Source organism: Plasmodium vinckei (genome assembly GCF_900681995.1).
Source record: "Plasmodium vinckei vinckei genome assembly, chromosome: PVVCY_01".
Classification (NCBI taxonomy): Eukaryota; Apicomplexa; class Aconoidasida; order Haemosporida; family Plasmodiidae; genus Plasmodium; species Plasmodium vinckei.
The window spans coordinates 483,262-504,356 of record NC_051293.1 but is presented as its reverse complement, the minus strand read 5'-3'; the positions used below and the strand labels follow the sequence as shown (position 1 = coordinate 504,356).

Here is a 21,095-nt window from a genome sequence, read left to right as displayed (position 1 = left end):
ATTTGTTCGTTTGTATTTATTTAAATTCATTCTATTTGTGACAATTATATTAACCGCTTATTTGATTTTTTTGTAACAATATTTTTAATACATTCATAGTACGATGTTTGCTTACGTGCACATAAATTCATGCTCATATGTGTGTGCAATCAACACTCTACCCTATTTTGTAATCCTCATTAATCTTTTAAATATATTAAGAAAATTATTACCAAAGATAAATATAATATAAAAAGAAACTATGCATGTATCCCACATAAATTAATACTACTTTTCCTTTTTACACTAAAAAAATAATCTTCCACACCCATAAAAAGTACATATAGTCCTTTTAAGTAACACATTTTTTCAATTTTTTGTATTTTTTTTTTTTCACATACGCTGTTATATATATTTATGCAACACAAATATTGTTGCAAAATGTAAATAGCTAAAAAATTAATTATATCAATAATCATAATAAAATAATAAAAAAAAAAACAGCCATCAAATTAATTTTTATAGTTTAAAAATACTGAAAAAATAGATTATTTTGCTATAAAATTTATGTGCAATTTTTTGCATTTTTTTTTTACTAAAATTTGGATAATTTAATATGAAGAAATTGCAACTTTTTCTATTGTCTTATTTTTTCTTAATGTTAAAATATTTAAACTTTTTATAACATATATGTACTGGTTGTATTTCCAACATTTTTTTGGATTAAATATATTTTTTTTAAAAAGCATAAACACATAGCTATGTATACACGTTTATGTTCTACGTTCATTATTGATTTCATTTTTCAAATTCATTAATTAAATTTTTATTCCGGTTTATCACATGATCGATGCTAAAGCCATTGAAAAGCTTAACAGCATATTAAAATGCAGCTCAAGAAAAGAGGAAAAAAGGGAAAAGAAATATACCAAATCACATAGCATAGAAAATGATAAATACATTTCCCGAACAAATTTTATAGGAGAAAAATATATTAAAAAAATAATAAATGAATATGGGAACGATTTAGCAAATATTATTGACACTTCACGTGATAACAATGCTAAGGAAAAATTAAAACATCTTCAAAATAATAACCAAAATAACGATATTGAATTGACATATTTAAATAACTTTGAAATATATCATCGATTATGCAAAGTTAAAGGAAAAAACTTATATGAAGGAATAGCAGGAAAAATGAATGAAGTAATTGTTGAGACATTAAATAAATCAGGACAATGTGTGTATGTGGAAAATTCCATATTTGAAGCATATATAAAAAAAAAAGACGACGTAGATAAATTAAATTATGTAAGAGAATATCCAAAAGAAGATAATGGATATGACTCATTCATAAATAATAATTTATATAATGAACATTTATACAAAAAACACGAATCATTAATAAATTTTGATTACAATAGATATAATGTTAATTCTATATTTTCAAATTACAAAAATATAAAAAAAAAGGAACTAAATGATGATGATAGTATCAATTTTGGTGATCACAGCGAATACAATGATCAATCTAAAACTTGTGAAAAAAAAAAAAAAAATCAATTAAATAATAGTGATGTCTATAAAATAGATATCAATAAAAACAATTGTAATGATGAAAATAGACACTATAATGAAACTATAAAGAATGCTTATATTTTTGAACCTCTTGAATATGATGATCAAAATATAAAACTAACAACAAACTCAATAAAATGTAATGTTCGTGATTTGAAAAATGGTACATATGTAATATCTTATGCTATTAGAAAAAGTGGACAATATTATTTATCCATATTTTATAAAAAAAAACCTGTAGCAAATACTCCTTACAATATTATCATCAAACCATCGGCAGCATATGCCCCAAATTGTGTAGTGTATAAATATATAAACCACAGAATAATTATTCCTGTTAATAAGAAGAGAGAAAATAAAATAAACAATGAGAAAAATAATACAGCAAATATTGAAAAAAAAATAATGTTTCATCAAACAATTGAAACTCAGTCAAATAATTCTAACGATTATAGTAATAATGAAAGTGATACATTTTATGATTCATCACAAAGTGAGGGATATAATTCTGTATGCAACGAAGAGTCAATTGATTATAAAAATGTGCATGTATTAAAATTTGATGATGAAGAAGATAACGAAGAAAATAAAAAATTCAACAACTTCTTCATTCAATGTTACGATGCATATAAAAATAAAATAAAAGACGGAAACGAAACATTTGAAGTGACAGGATTAGGTGATGTCAAAATCACAAAGATAAATAATTTATCAAATGGTATATACGAAGTTATATATAAATATGTAAAAAAAAATGATCAAAAATATATCGAGACTGATTTGGATGCCCCGTCTAACTATCACACTTATAGAGAAATAAAAGTAAAACTAAATGGGTGTCATGTAAAAGGGTCACCATTTCAAATAATTTTAAAAAACGATAAAAAATATAAATATTTAAATAAAATTAAAAATTTATTACCTATTACCAATATTAATGAGTTTAACCCTATTGGTAGTTTAAATAACATAATTAATTCATATAAATATATAAAAACAAATTATTTAACAAATGAAGATGGAAATATATTCATGAATTTAAATCCATATTACAAAAATAAAGAACTTGATCAAATTTTGAAAAAGGTTGATGCTAATCTTATATCTATTATGTCTATACCTATGAAAGAACAATTATTTAATTATATACGACACATTAATCATGATCAGCATATAATGAAATTAAAAAACATATTATTTAAAGAATTAATTAGTTCTATTTATAAAATTATTAACTGTTCAGAACAAATTTATCAGGAATTAGAAGAGGATGAACAAAGTTTAGTCAAACTTCGACAAATACAAAATGGCACTATCACTGATGTAAACATTATGTACCAGTCTTTGAAAGATAAAACTGTCCATACCTTACCATTTGATTTTTCAATTAATGATATGAAATTATATGAACAAAAATTAAAAGAAACAAAAAAAAATTTATTAGAGAAACAAAAAGAACTAATAAATAAATACACAAGCATCAAAAACAAAGAACAACAATTCTATAAAGACAGAGAAGATATAACTAAGCAACTGGTTGATAAATATGAACTGCATCAAGCTATGTATGATCATTCAAAAAATGCTTTATTGCAAACAAATGCTAACTTGAAAAAAATAACTTTAACCAATATTAACCAAGCATGTAAACGAGAAAAAAAATTGACTATATTTAAGGGAACGAACAACTTAGATGGAATTTAAGAAATCAACCATCCATCCCTTATGTAATTTTATATTACAAATTAAAATGAAGGGAAGATAAACATACAAACGACTTTAATCAGTGCAACAAACCTGGATTCTATATAAATTTATTTACTTGTATTTTCCTTCTATTTTTTATGTGTTTTATTTTTTTGGGAAACTGAATACATGTTATAAAATTGCTTTACTCATATGTATAGAGTAAAGAAAACAGCGTTACGTATTTAATTGTGTGCATATATGTTCATGCGTGATAAGTTTTGCTTTTTTTTTAATTTGAATGACTTTCAATTTATGATATGATCACGACTTGAAAATTTTATTGAATGATGCTTAAATAAAATAATTTTTTTTGTACAACCTCATAAAAACATTTCATTCTATACTCATGTAAATAATAATTGTTTATATCTCGATGTAATAAATTAATTCATATGCATATGGTTAAGTGATCATGATCTCTTATTCAATTAATTTGCATACATTGAGAGGGGGGGCCCGTTTGTTGCGTTATTTTTTTCAGAAAGATTAAGGAAAAATAACCCGAAAAAAGTAGAATAAATTATTTTTTTCGACCCAAAGAAATAAGACAAACAAATTGATATTTCAAAAAACTACCATCTAATAACAAATGCCAATTTAACCATCCACAATTTATATATTTACAAAAATATGTTGGAGGTAGCTGCAATTTTAAATTTTGTTCGTCGAAGGAAAATACCAATTATAAAGAAAAACCAAGAATTATACTTTTCATTCGAATTGATCAAATAAGCAAAATTCAAATGAATAACAATTGTTATTATTATTTTAATAAATAGATCGAAAAAATTCCAAATGTTGTAAACAATATATTTATATATAATGATGATGAATTATATGAATTGATTCAGAAAAAACAAAGTCTCGAATTTTTTAATTTAAATTGTTTTTTTATTATAACCAAAAAAATAGCGTAAATAATGTGACATACAATATAAATCTCATATCAAAAATATGTTGATAAAATATTCGAAAATTGTTTTTTATATATGGTAAAAAATTCAATTTCCAATCATAACAAAATTACAAATATTGGTTGCCTTTTATCTCACTTTTTAATCGCTAAAACAAAATGAATGCGCAACATGTAAAGCCATTTTGATAGAACGATATAGGGAAATTATGGAAAGGACGTTGAAATTTTTTGGCACAATCTACATAGCTTTAGGAATTCTGACAAATAAGCACTTACACACACAATTTTAGGAAATCAAGTAGTTTGAAATTTTCTATGGAAAAATGTGTAAATAAATAAATATAGATATATTTATATGTGTGTATTAATTTTCTCCTTTTCGTCAATCTATATGAAATTTTTTATTGTAATTATGTTTGAAAAAAGCAAAAAAAACTCCAAAAGTTTTCCCTTATTTTTATAGTGTAAAATTTGAATTTTATATATTAATTAAATTTTTTAATTTGTTAAGTAAAATATGAACAGTTAATAAAAAAACTGGAAAAAAATTAATAAAAAAAAATTTTTTTATTATTTTCTATACATTTCCATTTTCCACTAGCTTTATAACCCCATCTAGCTAAAAAAGTGAAGAAAAAAAATTGCACACAAACATTTATAATACAATATAATAATAATATAATAAATAAGCACCGAATTAAAAAAAATGGAAAATAATGAATTAATAAGGTACACATTAAATATGGTATATAAAATTAATAGATTAATTCTCTTTTTTTAGTAACAACATTTACAATTTACTATTATTATAAACTTATATATTGCTTTATGTTAATATATTTATACATAATTGTTTCTATAACATAATTATAACATATAAAACACATTTTCTTTGAATTATTATGGTGCCAATATGACCCATTATTATTACTATTACAATAAATATATTTGTGTGTGGATGATGTTACAAACACGCATACATATATAGTTTATATATTTATATATACTTATAATATATATTTTATCATTTATTTTATTGCTTTTATTTTTCTCAATTTTTTTATTTTTTTTTGTTTATTTTCCGCTTTACCTGAACAAATTATTCAATGGCACATAAATGAATATGATAACTACTAAAGTTATAGAACAAATTAAATTTAACTTAAATGGTGTAAAATAAAAAAAAATTACAATGTATAATTAAACTTGTTATTAATTAATTTGTGTTATTATTTATTTTTGCAAATTAAAAATAATATAATTCAAACTTTTTTTATATACATTACGCTATTTCACATATTTGAATGAATTTATAAAAAAAAATATATATATATCACGTTTGTTCGCTTTGAAGAATGTCCATAATGCGTAACTACAATTGCGACCAAAACTTCAAGGAGGGGGATTTGGTGTGGTGTAAGAACACATCACCCAAATATGATCAAATCAATATGATGTACAATTTATGTCGTGTAATTGACATAAAAAGTGATAACCAAGTATTATTGTCTAAATATAATGATTATAGTGATTATGTATTTCTTGCTGATCCTAAAAATTTAAGTAAAGCAAATTATTTATTTTCATTAGATCAAAATGATATGATGAAATTAAGATATATTAATGAACCATCAGTATTGTATCATTTAAAAGAAAGATTTAAGAACAATAAATTCTATACAAAAATGGGACCATTATTAATTTTTATTAATCCTAAAATCAACACTAATATTAACAATGAAGAAATAATTGAAAAATATAAATGTATAGATTGTGTAGAAGATTTAAGTTTAAATGAATACCATGTTGTGCATAATGCCCTAAAAAATTTAAATGAATTAAAAAGAAATCAGTCTATTATTATATCCGGAGAATCTGGGTCAGGTAAATCTGAAATAGCTAAAAACATCATAAATTTTATTGCTTACCAAGTAAAGGGTAGTCGACGACTTCCAACCATGCTCCCTATGGTAAACAAAAATGAAATAACAGAAGACAATGAATCTGAAACTTATGAGGGCAGTATAAACAATCAAGAAGAGAATAATCTTAACGAAGAAAATACAAAATATAAATTTAACATGTCTGAAATGCTCAAGCATGTAAACGTAGTGATGGAAGCATTTGGAAATGCCATCACTGTAAATAACAAAAATTCAAGTCGATTTTCTAGATTTTGTACAATTCATCTAGAAAATGAAGAAATAAAATCATTTCATATAAAGAAATTTTTATTAGACAAAGAAAGATTAATAAATAGAAAGGCAAATGAGAATTCATTTAATGTATTTTATTACATGATAAATGGATCAAGTGATAAATTTAAAAAAATGTATTTTTTAAAAAATATAGAAAATTATTCTATGTTAAATAATGAAAAAGGTTTTGAAAAGTTTACTGATTATTCAGGAAAAATTTTAGAATTATTAAAATCATTGAATTATATATTTGATGATGACAAAGAAATTGATTTTATTTTCTCAGTACTCTCTGCATTATTATTATTAGGAAATACAGAAATTGTAAAAGCATTTCATAAAAAGTCATTACTTATGAAAAGAAATATATTTGGACAAAATATAAATTATGAAACCATATTAAGCGAATTAGAAAATCCAGAAGATGTTGGTTTAGATGAAAATGTAAAAAATTTATTATTAGCGTGTAATTTATTAAGTTTTGATATAGAAACCTTTGTAAAATACTTTACAACTAATTATATATTTAATGATTCTATACTTATAAAAGTGCATAATGAAACAAAAATTCAAAAAAAATTAGAAAATTTTATAAAAACATGTTACGAAGAATTATTTAATTGGATTGTATATAAAATAAACGACAAATGTACACAATTACAAAATATAAATGAAAATACCAATTACATAAATATATTAGACATGGCATATTTTGAAAATTCGAAATATAACTCATTAGACCAATTATTAATTAATACGACAAATGAAGAACTAATTAAAATTAAAAACAATTGCATCTACAAAAAAGTAATCCTTTCATATAATGAGGATGGGATATGTTATGAATACGATATCCAAAATATAGACAATGAACCTTTATGCAATTTATTAGTTGGTTCGACAGAAGAATGCTTATTCTCATTTTTAGAAAATGCTTCCACAAAAACAATATTTGACAAAAGTAGCTTGCACACATCTATAATACGCAAATTTGGCCATAATTCAAAATATGTTAAGAAAGATGATGTAGCTGGAAATAAAAAAACATTTGTCATCACGCACTCTTGTGGAGATATAACATACAATGTAGAAAATTTTGTTGAAAAAAATATAGACATATTAACAAACCGTTTTATTGATATGGTTAAACAATCAAAAAATGAATATATGCGACAATTTTGCATGTTTTATAATTATGACAATTCAGGAAATATTGTAGAAGAAAAAAGAAGATATAGTTTACAATTTGCTCTTAAATTATTCAAAAGACGATATGATACCAAAAACCAAATGGCTGTTAGTTTGCTAAGAAATAATTTAACAGAATTAGAAAAACTTCAAGATGCCACGTTTTGCCATTTTATTCTTTGTATGAAACCTAATGAAAGTAAAAGAGAATTGTATTCATTTGATGCCAACATAGTATTGAGACAAGTTAGAAATTTTAGCATTGTTGAAGCTTCACAATTAAAGGTCGGATATTATCCTCACAAATTCACCTTAACCGAGTTCCTCTCAATTTTTGACAAAAAAACAAAAAAAATTGATGAAGAGAGCGCGGATGTGAAAAATGAAAATGAGGAAGAGAATGTTGAGCAAGATGAGGATATAAAAGAGAAAATTGAACAAGATGAAAATGTAGAAGAGCAAGCTGAACAAGATGAAAGTGCTGAAGAGAAAGATGAACAAGATGAAAATGTAGAAGAGCAAGCTGAACAAGATGAAAGTGCTGAAGAGAAAGATGAACAAGATGAAAATGCAGAAGAGCAAGCTGAACAAGATGAAAATGTAGAAGAACAATCCAATGAATGTCTCAAAGAAAAAATTGAATCTCTAATCAAATCATATCAAATAAGCAGTCATGAATGGGTAATGGGAAATAATATGGTTTTCATAAGCAATCATTGCTTAGTATTATTAATTATTAATGTCTTTCCTAAATATGAATATTTTAATATTTCTTATGAACAACATATCGAACATATGAGAAAATCAGCTTTGAACAATTTAAATGATGCATCTAATTTAGAATGCGTAAAGTTTGATGAAACATATAACGAACAAGAAATTAATATAGAAAATAATGATAAACCATGCTCTGAAGAAATTTTAAAAGACAATACTTCGTCAAATAATGAAGTCACACCGAAAAAAGGAAGTAAAAATAGGCTTAGCCAATTGTATCAATTTTTTGGTTTCAAAAAATCCAGCAAATCTGATGATAAAAAAGGTTCTATTAAAATAATGACTGAGGAACGATTAGTTTTGAAAGAAGATGAAAATGCCATCATTCCCATTGACGATAAATGCGATGAAAATAAAGATAAAAGTTCTAGTAAAAATAGATTTGAAATATTAAGTATTGTAAATAAAAACAGAATCAAGATAAATGAATCCATAAAGCAATTCTTTACTCTTTATAATTGTTATAAACCATATTCTATTTATACGAAAGGATGTGGTAATTTATGCTACGCCAGCTTTGTCAGGAAGCTAACCATGGGAAGTGAAATTTTCCAGGATCTAGAAATAGAAAAATACCAAGCCATTCAAGATCTCTTTGGCGAAAAAACTAATGAACGAGAAGATGCAGCTAGCGAAGCAGCTGAATCGGTTAAAGAACTTGAAGCAGTTAAAGAAGCTGAATTACTTGAAGCAGTTAAAGAAGCTGAAATAGTTGAAGCAGTTAAAGAACTTGAAGTTACAGAGGAAGCCTCTGATGGCCCCGTCGAGGGAATTGAAATAGAGAACGCGGAAACAATTGGAGAGGATGTTGCTGAGGATATTGAACCCATGAATGAAGAGCCTAATAAAAACAAAAACAATAACGGAAAAAATAAAAAAAAAAAACGAAGAAGAAGAAAAAGAAAAAGCACTTCAACTATGAAGAGCGAATCGATAGGCCAAAAGGAAGAACTTTCTGTAGGGAATATATCAAATGAAACTGAAGACAAAGAAGTTCCCGTAGAAAATGCAGTAAAAGAAACCGAAGAAGCAGATGAAAAGGATGATGTTTCCGTAAAAGAAGCAGAGCCTGTAGTAGAGGAAGAAAATACAGTAGAAGTAGAAATAGAAAATGAAGTAGAAGTAGAGGAAGAAAATGAAGTAGAAGTAGAAGAAAATAAAGTAGAAGTAGAGGAAGAAAATGAAGTAGAAGTAGAGGAAGAAAACACAGTAGAAGTAGAAGAAAATAAAGTAGAAGTAGAGGAAGAAAATGAAGTAGAAGTAGAAGAAAATAAAGTAGAAGTAGAGGAAGAAAATGAAGTAGAAGTAGAAGAAAATAAAGTAGAAGTAGAGGAAGAAAACACAGTAGAAGTAGAAGAAAATAAAGTAGAAGTAGAGGAAGAAAATGAAGTAGAAGTAGAGGAAGAAAACACAGTAGAAGTAGAAGAAAATAAAGTAGAAGTAAAGGAAGAAAATGAAGTAGAAGAAGATGTAGTAGAAGAAGAAGATGTAGTAGAAGTAGAATTTGCAGTAGAAGAAGAAGATGTAGTAGAGGAAGAAAATGTAATAGAAGAAGAAAATGTAGTAGAGGAAGAAAATGTAGTAGAAGAAAATGTAATAGAAGAAGAAAATATAATAGAAGAAGAAAATATAATAGAAGAAGAAGATGTAGTAGAGGAAGAAAATGTAGTAGAAGACAAAAATGAAATAGATGTAGAATCCGTAGAAGAAGAAAACGTAGTAGAAGTAGAATCTGCAGTAGAAGAAGAAAACGTAGTAGAAGTAGAATCAGTAGTAGACGAAGAAAAACAAACCGTTGCAGTAGAGGACGTAACCGATGAAATCAAAGAAGATGGCGGTGAAATAAGCATGGAACAGGATGTAATGATGGATGTAGAAGAAGTTGGAACACAGGAGAACATAAACGAAATAGAAGTAAACGAGAATGAAGAAATTTTATTCGATGAAAATGAAAATTTATATGGCATAAATTGTGAAATAAATGAAATAGATGAAACGGAAGAATCTATTGAAAAAGAAAACATGAATGAAAATAATTGTGATGATGATGAAAATTATAAAGAGACACAACAAGATATAAATAACATATTAAATGATGAAACTAAAGCTTCTTCTGGTGACGAAAGTCGTAGAAACAGTGCAGCAAACTACCTTAAAATGTTATTGTCAATAGAAAAGGAAGATTTTAATAACATTATAAATTTTAATAATTATGAAAAGGGACAATTCAAACAAATTATATCTTGTTATACTCATTTAGATAATATAAGCCTTGAAGAATGTTTTAAGAATGTAGATTTAACTAATTACAAAGATCAACTAGACGAGTTAAATAGTTATGGACCAGAAGTTACGGATTATACAAATAAAAATATGCTATTAAATAATTTAAATGATTTATTTGTATATAAATCTAAAGAAAAGGAAAATTTTATGACAAAATTAAAAAATATGACTACAGTTATGGAAAATGTTCATGGAAAAAAATGGAACATATTAATGACTGGATCCGATTACCATTTTAAATCATATTTATATAATGAGGATAAAATTATTTATATTAACAACAATAACGATTTTAATGAAAAAATAATTTATAACTATGAAGAGGATGAACATGACAACAAAGTTAAGAATAATGGCATCAATGGAAAGGAGGAAAAGAAGAAACATAGTTTGAATTGCGCACTGATAGTTGAGTATTTGTCTTTATCAGGTGCAAATAAAAATGTACATGAAATATGTATATCTAATAATGCAGATAAAAAATATTTTGATAATAAATATGAAATATTATGTTTTAGATCCAAAACTGTTAGTAAATTAGAATATATGAATGCTAAATCATTTTATACATCTATTAATTACAAAAAAGTAAAGACAAGATGTTTGACACATGCACATATAGATTTCACATATATGGATGATCAAATGAAAAATAATTTTAAACAACATGTTATCAATGAATTTATAAATAATCAAAATATAACTATGGATGATTTATCAGACAGTTTACTAAAATTAGCTACTTATTTCTATCCTAGCAATAAAGGTACATGGTGTGTATTCATATCAAAAAGACGATCATTTACTGGATCTATTCATATTGTTAAAAATAGATATTTAAGAATGACTGTTAAAAATAAAAACAGAAAATATAACATTGTCATATTCGAGACCCCTGTATGAGAAGAACCCGCATCTCATCTTGATCTATTTTTATGTTTTCATTTTTTTTTCATTTTTTTATTTATGTATCACTTGTTAGACCGTTTTTTTCTTAACTTTTTGTTTGTATTGTATTACGATAAAAAAACAAATTGAACGAGTTGAAAAGTTTTTAAACTTATGAAACTATTTAAATGAATGGTGTTTGATGACACAATAACATGCTTCTGGTTGCAAACGATATAAAAAAAAAATCAAAGACAAACGACCGAATAAAAAACAAACAAAAGAATAAATAACAAATTCACTAAATAAAACTAAACAGAACAAATAAATAAAAAGAACAAAATTATACAAACGTTGTAAATAAATAGTTGATACTATAATTATATTCTTTGATTTTATCAATCATCTTTCGATTCTGCTTTATTTGTGTAATCGAATACAGTTCCATCATCAGCAACTAAGCATTCACCAGACATTCTGGCTCTCATCTCAATTGCCAATTTTTTACTTAAATCCGAGCCATATGTACTTATTCCAAAATTTTTGGTTTTTTTACAACCACTTGGGCTTTTCCATTCAGCTCTCCATGCTTGTACAACTCCATTAATTCTAATAACATAAACTCCAGCTGGTGTTGATCCAGATTTATCTGATTTGTTATATGGACTTAAATCTTCTTTTTGTGAATTTTTTGCAAACATATCTTCATCTGATTCCTTATTATTGCTATTATTAAAATAGTTAGAATCATCTTCTATATTACAATTATTTATGTTCATATCATCTATTATTATTTCTTTATTTTCGTTATCATTTGTTTGTAAATATAAATGAGGAGATATATTTTTGTCATCTATGTTATGGTCATTATTACACATTTCCTGTATTGTATCATTATTTAGATAATCCTTATCATAGTTTTCATTTTCTATATTTATTTTTCCATCTTGCTTGTCATCATTCATCTCTAAATCAGTATGATATTCTTCATTAGCCTTTGATCCGTGAATGTTTGTAATATTATCAATATGATTTTCTTTTATCGCATTTGTATTAATGTTATGATTCCCCTGATTATTTATTATTTTTTTTTCATGTTCATTCCAATTTTTTACAAAACCATTTTCATCTTCTCCTTTATTCTCTTCATTGTCTTCATAATTATTTTCATTTCCAAAACCGTTTTCACTATTATAATCGAAGTTAACATGTTTAGAACCATTTCGTGTATTGCATCTATTATTTATTCCCATATTATTAGCATCTACATAGCTATTTCTCTTAACAATATGTTCATCATTATTAGTTTCTGAATCTTTATCATCATTCATTTCTTTTTTTGTGTAATCAATACCAGACTCATTTTTTTCAAGACTCATATTTTCTCCATTTAAATTATCATTATTTTTAGAAATAGACATTTCAGAGTTTCCATTTTCAATTTGTTGTGTATGAACAGTTCCTGTAACATAATCTCTTTTATTATTTTTTTTATACAAATTTTCAAATTTTTTTCTTGCTGCTATAGCTAAACTTCTAGCTTTTTCTTCACCAAACTTATTAATAGAGAAATATCTTTTTTCTTGTTTACCATTTGAATACCAATTAGCACAAAAAGCTTTTTTAGAATCCTGATAAAATACACCTTGAGGTAATATAACAGAATTATCGATTATATTATTATCACATCCTTTTTTTGTATTTGATTTAGCATAAGTAATAGTATTATTTCCATCATTGTATTTATTGTTTTGATATTTTATTTGTCCATTATTATTGAAACTATTTTTTTTTCCTGAGTTTATTATATTACCATTTTTACTATCTAATTCGGTTTCATCATATCCATATAATTTATTTACACCATTTTTACCTTCATCTATTTCATAGCCATTTCCATTATTATATGTATCATAATAAGACCTTTGTTCAGACATATTTACATCTGAATTATTATAATCAATATGTCTTTCTTCTGACCAATTATTATTATTTTTATTATTAAAACTATTTTTTTTTGTAAGATGACCACTTCTAGTATTTACTCCTGATTTGTTTTCATATGATAAATTAGATTTTCCATTTCCATCTTTATCATATTTTACTTTAGAATCATAATTTTGAGACTCTTTATTATTCCATATTTCATCTTCATCTATATTATTATTTTTTTTTTTTTCATTACTCATATTTTTATTTACTAACTTACACATAGATGTAGAACCATAATTTTCATTTGGATTATTATGGTTATCTATATCATTAATATTATTTTCATCAGATATAACATTTTCATTATTATTTTTTTCTCCTACATCTTTTGAACTATTTCTTGTTTTGATTCTATCCGTATTATTATTTTCTACATCTTGTGTTCCATTTTTTTTATTACCACTTGTCGTAAGTTTTGTTCCATTCTTTTCTCCTGAATTTGTATTATTTTTAGATGCACCAGAATTACCCTTACCATTATTTCCTTCTAAATTTTTGATTCTGTTTTCAAAAGAAAATCTAGCTTTTGTTGCTAATTCTTTAGCCTCATCCCATCCATAATATTTAATCTTAAATCGACGCTTAATTTGTTTTCCTTCTTCATACCAACTTCCAATCCATGCCTTTTGGGACTTATCAAAATAAACTCCTCTTTGTGGTTTCAGCTCAGCAACTGTATATTTAAGCTCATAGTTTTCACCAATATCTACATAACCTGTTCCATTTTGCTTATCCTTCCCATTACCTCTTTTTGATGTACTGCCTTTTGTGTTTCCGCTAGTTTTGTTTGTAGTTCCATTATCCGTTAAATTCTTATTTTTCTCCAATCCTAAAAAGTGAAGTAATAAGTTGTAATAATTTTTATCATGTGTAACATTTTATAAGCACATCAACAGGTTTAGCACTGTTAATGTTTTTCTTTTTTTTTAGCTTTTTTTACCTTTTGCTCTTTGCCCACGTCCATAACCCCCATATAAACCATTGATAGGCATATTTCCATTTTTACAATTTTTATCTCCTTTAATTCCGGTCTTTAAATTATCTGCATTTGTAAGTGATTCATTGTTGTTTTTATTTTCATCTTCATTCAAACTGCTATAACTATTTTTTTTTCCGAATATATTTTTATTTGATCTTAAAATGTTTTTATCACTTCCATACAATTCTTTCATAATATTTAAATTATCATGATTGTTATTTAAAAGGTTTATATCAAATTGTGCATCATCTGAATTGCCTCGTAAATTTAAATTATCGAATCCCCTTGTATTTCCTAATATGTTATCACCATTATTATTTTTAGAACTTAAAAATAAATTAGAAGAACTGTTACTTATAATTCTACCCAATTTGTCATCATTATGACTCATGTTCAAACAATCATGTAAATTATTTCTCTTACTATCAACAGAAACTAATAAAAATTTACCAAGCTCATCCATATTTGCCATTTTTTCATTATTTGCATCTACAACCATATTTGAATATGATAAGTTTGATAAATATTCCCTTAAATTATTATTATCAATTATTTTTAAATAATCATTTTTATAGCATACGCATTTACCAACACATAAACATGAACTATACAAATTAGTATCAATAACATATTGATTATTACTATTAATTCTATTATTTTTTTTTGCATTTTCTAAACTAGCTAACCATGATTTATATGCTGCATAACTATATAATGAAGATAAATCATTTTTTGTTTTACTTCCAGCTTTATTATTATTTTTAATAAATTCATAAAACAAGTTAGAATTAATCTCATCATTATTATTGTTACGATTTTCAATATTTAGATGCATCTGGTTATTGGATTTTTTTAATAGAAGCTCTTTATAAATAGATTCTAAATTATTGAAATTAAAATTATCTTCATCAGATTGGTTAGTAGAACCTAAACCATTTAAATTATGTCCTTGTCTAATATTTGAATTTGAAAACATATCTTGATCAGGTTTATTAGTATTACCATTTCTGATTGATCCTCGTGATAATTCTTCTTTCATTTTTAAAAATAAATTTTGAATATCTCTAAAATTTATATTTTTATTATTTATGTTTGCATCAATCATATTATGATTTACTTCCATAGAATTTAATTCATTATTATTATAAATAGAATCTAAATCGTTTGACAAGTTTTCTCCATTATTTTTTTCAGATATTTTTTGTAAATAATTCAATAAATCAGAATAAATTTTATTATTCATTTCTTTTGATTTATTTTTTTCTAAAAGCTGTTTCATAATGTTTTGAAGAATTATAGAATCATTGAACCCATTTTGTCTATTATTTAAACTACCATTATATCCATTTTCACATTGTGATGAATAATAGCAATTAGTATTTTCACCCCCTTTATTAAAAAATTTGCAATCATTTATATTTTCTATATGATTTTCTTTATAATAATTTTTATTACAACATGAAGGACAATTACTATAAAAGTTATTTCCATTTCTACATTCCAAATACTTATTAGGCATTACTAAATGGTCGTAACTATTCAATAAATCACTATTTTTATTCTTCATCATATTTAAAATGTTTAACTTTGCATTTAAATCAGATAAATTTAATGAACTATTCACATTTTTTATATCATAATTATGTTTAATCATTTTAGATAAATCCTCCAAATTTGACTCACCAAAATTACAATGAGGTTTATGACAATTTTTTATATTTGAAAAATTATCATTTAAAATTATTGGAATTAATTTATTTAAAATAAAAGAATTATTAGCTAAAATATGTCCCATTCTATTTGCTATTATTTCTTTAAAGTTAGAATCTAATATTGTATTATCATGTCCATAATTTAGATTACTTAAATTATTTAGATACTTCAATTCATTGTAATCATTTACAATTTTATGGTGATTCATATTTTCATTATATTCAAAATTTGTGTAATTATTTATAGATCCATCATTAAATATGCTACACACTTTTTTCTCATCAATTGTATTTTTAAAACTGTTTGAGTTTATATTTTTGTTTAATAAATTTTTTAAAATTATATCATATTCATTCGATTCTTTTTCTAATAATTCAGATTTTAAAAAGTTTATAAATGTTTCATCATCTTTTTTTGCATCTAAATTTTCATTTTTTGTATTTTCAGATTCGGGTTCTACATTTGATTCGGCTTTCTCTAAATTAGTATTCTGTACAGAAGTAGTAATAGAATCATTTCTTTCATTTTTATTTATTTGATCTTCATATTTTATTATCAATTCTCGAAGGATCTGAATCATTTTTCCATTATTTTCAATAGATGTATTATCTACATCACCAGTTTCAAGACCAGCACATAATTCAGTAAAATCGTTCAAAGCAGATGTAGAATTTACATTTTTTATTTTTAAATAATTTTCAACAAACTTTTTTATTTTATTAATATTATAAGAACCATTGTTCTGCGATTTTTCAGTAATGTTATTCAAAAATTGTGATTTTATTTCATCAGGTATTAAAGATATAAATCTATTAATTATTTTATCTTCCGTATTATATAGAGCATATAATTTGTTTGTTGTCTTGTCTTTATTTTGAACAGCTTGATCGAGTTGAGAATTTATTATAATATTATTTCCAAACCCATTAAATGGTAAGTAATTATTTTCGAAACTAATTGTTGACATATTTTTATACATATAGTAAGAACGCATTCTTGTATTTTCAATATCCATCATTCTTAGATTTTTTAATTTTAGAATAATATTATTAATGATGGAAATATTTAAATTTGATATAACACCTTCATTTTTTAATATTGGTGAAAAAATTAATGAATAATTTAATAAATTTCTACATAATATTGTACTAATAATTTTATTTATATATGCTATTTTTATTTTTTTTATTATTTTTCCATTAGATATTTCTTTATTTTGTGTTATCTTTTTTATTCCATATTTTTTATTAACACTATTATTTGATGCTACTCTAGATTTATTATTATTATCAGAAGTAAAAGAATTCTCTTTTTTTAAATTAGTAAACTTTTCTGTACATTTATTTTCACCATTTTCCGCATGTTCAGAAATTAGCTCACTATTTTTAATTAAAATATCATTAGATGAAAACGTACTTTTGTAAGATGCATCTATATCCTCAGTTTCTAATTTATCAACTGTACTTGTCTTATCTTTATATGCATCTGTCTTATTATTAAAAAATAGTTCATCTTTTTCATAAAACTTTATACAATCTTCACTAGTATCATTAGTTATTTCCTTTTCAATTTCTTCTGACTCGATCATACCTTTTCCATCTTTTTCTCTTGCATCTACTTCATTATTCTCAATATCATTGCTAGATGCATCCTTCTTCTCATCGCTTTCCTTAATATTTGAACAAATAGAATCACATCTTTCTTCTTCCGATTTATTATTTGTCTTACTTTCACATTGCTCACTAACATCTTTATCATTCTGTTCAACAGACTCTTGTTTAGTTAATTTGGTGATATCTGCTTCTAATACATTCTTATTTTCAGATTCATTTGTATTATTTAAATCAATAGATGCAATTTCTGTTTTTATTTGTTTATAATCATTTTTAGAACCATTCTTTTCATCTATCAAACAGTGTCTTCTTTTTAAAATTCGAGCAGCTGTCTTACTTTTGTCATCTAGTTCATTATCATGCATTAAACATTCTTCATATTCTTCACCGCTTTCTTTTTCAACAACTTCTTTTACACTTTTAAAGTTAGAAAAAACATTTTCCGAACTTTTACTTTTTTCTTTATTATTTTTTTTTGTTTTACATCTGTTTAAATATGGTAAAAATATTTTTGAAGAAGCATGAATTATACCCCGATTGTTATTTTTATTATTTTTATTTTTTTTTCGTTTTTCAGATTGTTCATAAATTTTTTTATAAATTTTTGAATAATACATTATTGAATTCATATCGATTTCTGAAAACTCAATAGACATTATTTCTCTAAAGTGATAAAAATATTCACCATCATTTAAATTGTAAACATACATATGATTTATTTCTTTTAAATAATCTAAAATTTCAATGAAACATTTTTTAATACTATAAATTAATTGTTCTATATATTTACTAGAATCTAAATTAAATAATCCTAAAATTAATTCATTATGAATATATTTAAATAATTCATTATTATTTATTATTGGAAATATATTATTATTTAACCTCACTGTTATATCACTATTTAAATGATTTGTAGATATATAGACAAGAAAAGGAGGTACAGATATATTTAGTTTATTTTCAAACTTTTTGTTAATCATATTATTTTCACATATTTGACATCTATTACAATCATTTGTTTCTAAATGACCTTTACTATTTTCACTTCCTATACAATTTGTATTATCTATACATGTAGAAATTGAATTGGAATTTTTTAAATAATTCTGGATTTTATTAACAATATTTTTTGTAATAACATTATTATTTTTTATATTTATATCTTTTAATGTATCAGACATTATATTATTATTAATTGCAAAATCAGATGCTTGCATATTTTGAGAGTATTCATTATAGTTTCCATTTTTTTGTGTTTTATCTTCATTATGTTCATCTTGAAATATTTTATCAATATATGTTTTTAATAATTTAGATGTTTCATTATTATTGTAATTGTTATATTCAAACTGTTCAGGATTTATTGTACAGTTCATGTCTTTACATGTATAACTATCATTATTATATGAACAGTTCATACATATATTAAATTTGTTTGTTTGATTTATACGACTATCATTGTAATTGTCCATATATGTATGCATATTCTCAATATTCTTTAATTCTTTATTTATTTCATTCATATAATTATTATAATTATTTTCATTTATTATTGGTGTTTTTAAGAAATCCATCATACTGTTACTTTTGTTTTCTTCTGAAAGACATACTTCCTTTGTAGTATTATTATTCTCTACATTTCTTTCATTGTTTTGTTGATTACATGTATTGCAAAAGTCATTTGTATTTACAATCTTATTTTCATCTATTGTTGAATTAGATGCAAATGTATCCATACTTTTGTTCTGATATAAGTTATATGTTTTTTTTATTTGATCAACATCATGTTTATAATTTTCCAATTTAGAGTTTATTTTACAATCTTCCGATTTAGCAGATTTATCCATTTTTTATATAACTTTTATTTTAAAAACTTGAAAATAATTCGATATAAAAATAGTGGCAATTACAACCATATATAGAGAAAACATTAAACAAAGTATTTCTCTAAACTTTTTAAGTTACACAAATCAGGTACTATATAAGTTTAATATTATAAAGCAATTAAAGAGGTCAACTTTAAAAATAGAGTAATATACATATCTTCAAAAGATGCAATGATGAAAGCAAAACAAATCTTGTCTATGTATAAAAACTTTCTATATTTTACATTTTATGTGTTCATTTATTTGTACAAAAATGTTTTCACTTTCTCACACAAAATAAAGCTAATACAAATATAGCATATCTCAAAATAAGTGATACGTTCAAATAGTATAAATATTGCATGAACAGTCAGGCAGATAAGTAAAAATTGTAAGAAGCAGCCAAAATATTGTACAATAAAAAGTCTAACAACATGTGTCTATTAAAATTTTTATTGACATAAGGAATGTCACTTAAAAAATATGCACATATATCTATAACTACTTCAGTATACTACTCTTGCAACTAAATAAAATGTATCATATAAATAATTATAGTACATTACTTTTCTACAGATATAAAACTATAAATGCTTAAACAAGCTTAATATAACTATCATTATTATTATTATATATTTCCTTATACAAAATAAAAAAATAAATAAAACATAATATTCTCAAATAGTTACATAATACATATCTTAAAAAAATTATATGCTTGTCTAAAGTCAAATCCTTTTCACACATTATATTGCTCATAATAGAATGAAAATGCACACACGAATAAAATTTATAAAAGTAACTAAGTCCGACTAAGACACAACCACACACACACACAATATAAAACAAGGGGATTCTTTAATCTACTAGAAAAGGAGAAATAGAAAAAGTCTAAAGGCAATATAACAATTTTTCTTATTCCCTTTAATGTTCACACAAAACTGGAAATAATAAAAATGAAACTAAAAAATTATATTTAAAAAAAGTACTATCATATATTCAAATATTAAATAAAGTATAAAATTTACGGAATACACTACATTTTTAAATACTTTATGTTTTCCTGGTTATCCTTTTTTTTAAAAAACTATCAAAAAGAATTGTACTATGCAAATTATAAAAAGACGTAAAGACAGAATGAAAAATAAAATAAAACAATAACAATTGTAATATATCCAAATATATGTATCACATTGTAAATATATTTATTAAAAATGAAAAAATTAATGTATTATCTTAAAAATGTATAAAAATAATAAATGAAAAAAAATAAGTTGTATACAATTATTATAATCTCTTTAAATACACATTTTATTGTTTTGGTATATATTAACACTTTGAAAAAAAAAGACAGAATAAAAAAAAAAT

General features: G+C 23.9%; 3 protein-coding genes across 3 annotated transcripts; 2 read left to right on the top strand and 1 right to left on the bottom strand.

Annotated features, from left to right (window-relative positions):
- Positions 1-822: 822 nt before the first annotated feature.
- PVVCY_0101360 (conserved Plasmodium protein, unknown function) lies at positions 823-3,264 on the top strand (the record flags this gene model as incomplete). Its single annotated transcript, XM_008628521.2, has 1 exon — positions 823-3,264. The coding sequence occupies one exon, from the start codon at positions 823-825 to the stop codon at positions 3,262-3,264; it is 2,442 nt and encodes an 813-aa protein (XP_008626743.2).
- Positions 3,265-5,589: 2,325 nt separating this feature from the next.
- Positions 5,590-11,577, top strand: PVVCY_0101350 (myosin-like protein, putative; the record flags this gene model as incomplete). The annotated part of the gene is made up of 1 exon (XM_037634179.1): positions 5,590-11,577. The coding sequence occupies one exon, from the start codon at positions 5,590-5,592 to the stop codon at positions 11,575-11,577; it is 5,988 nt and encodes a 1,995-aa protein (XP_037490021.1).
- A 383-nt stretch (positions 11,578-11,960) lies between these two features.
- On the bottom strand, positions 11,961-19,709 carry PVVCY_0101340 (transcription factor with AP2 domain(s), putative; the record flags this gene model as incomplete). The annotated part of the gene is made up of 2 exons (XM_008628519.2): positions 11,961-14,383; positions 14,495-19,709. 2 exons carry the CDS (start codon positions 19,707-19,709, stop codon positions 11,961-11,963), a joined length of 7,638 nt encoding a protein of 2,545 aa, XP_008626741.2.
- Positions 19,710-21,095: the final 1,386 nt, after the last annotated feature.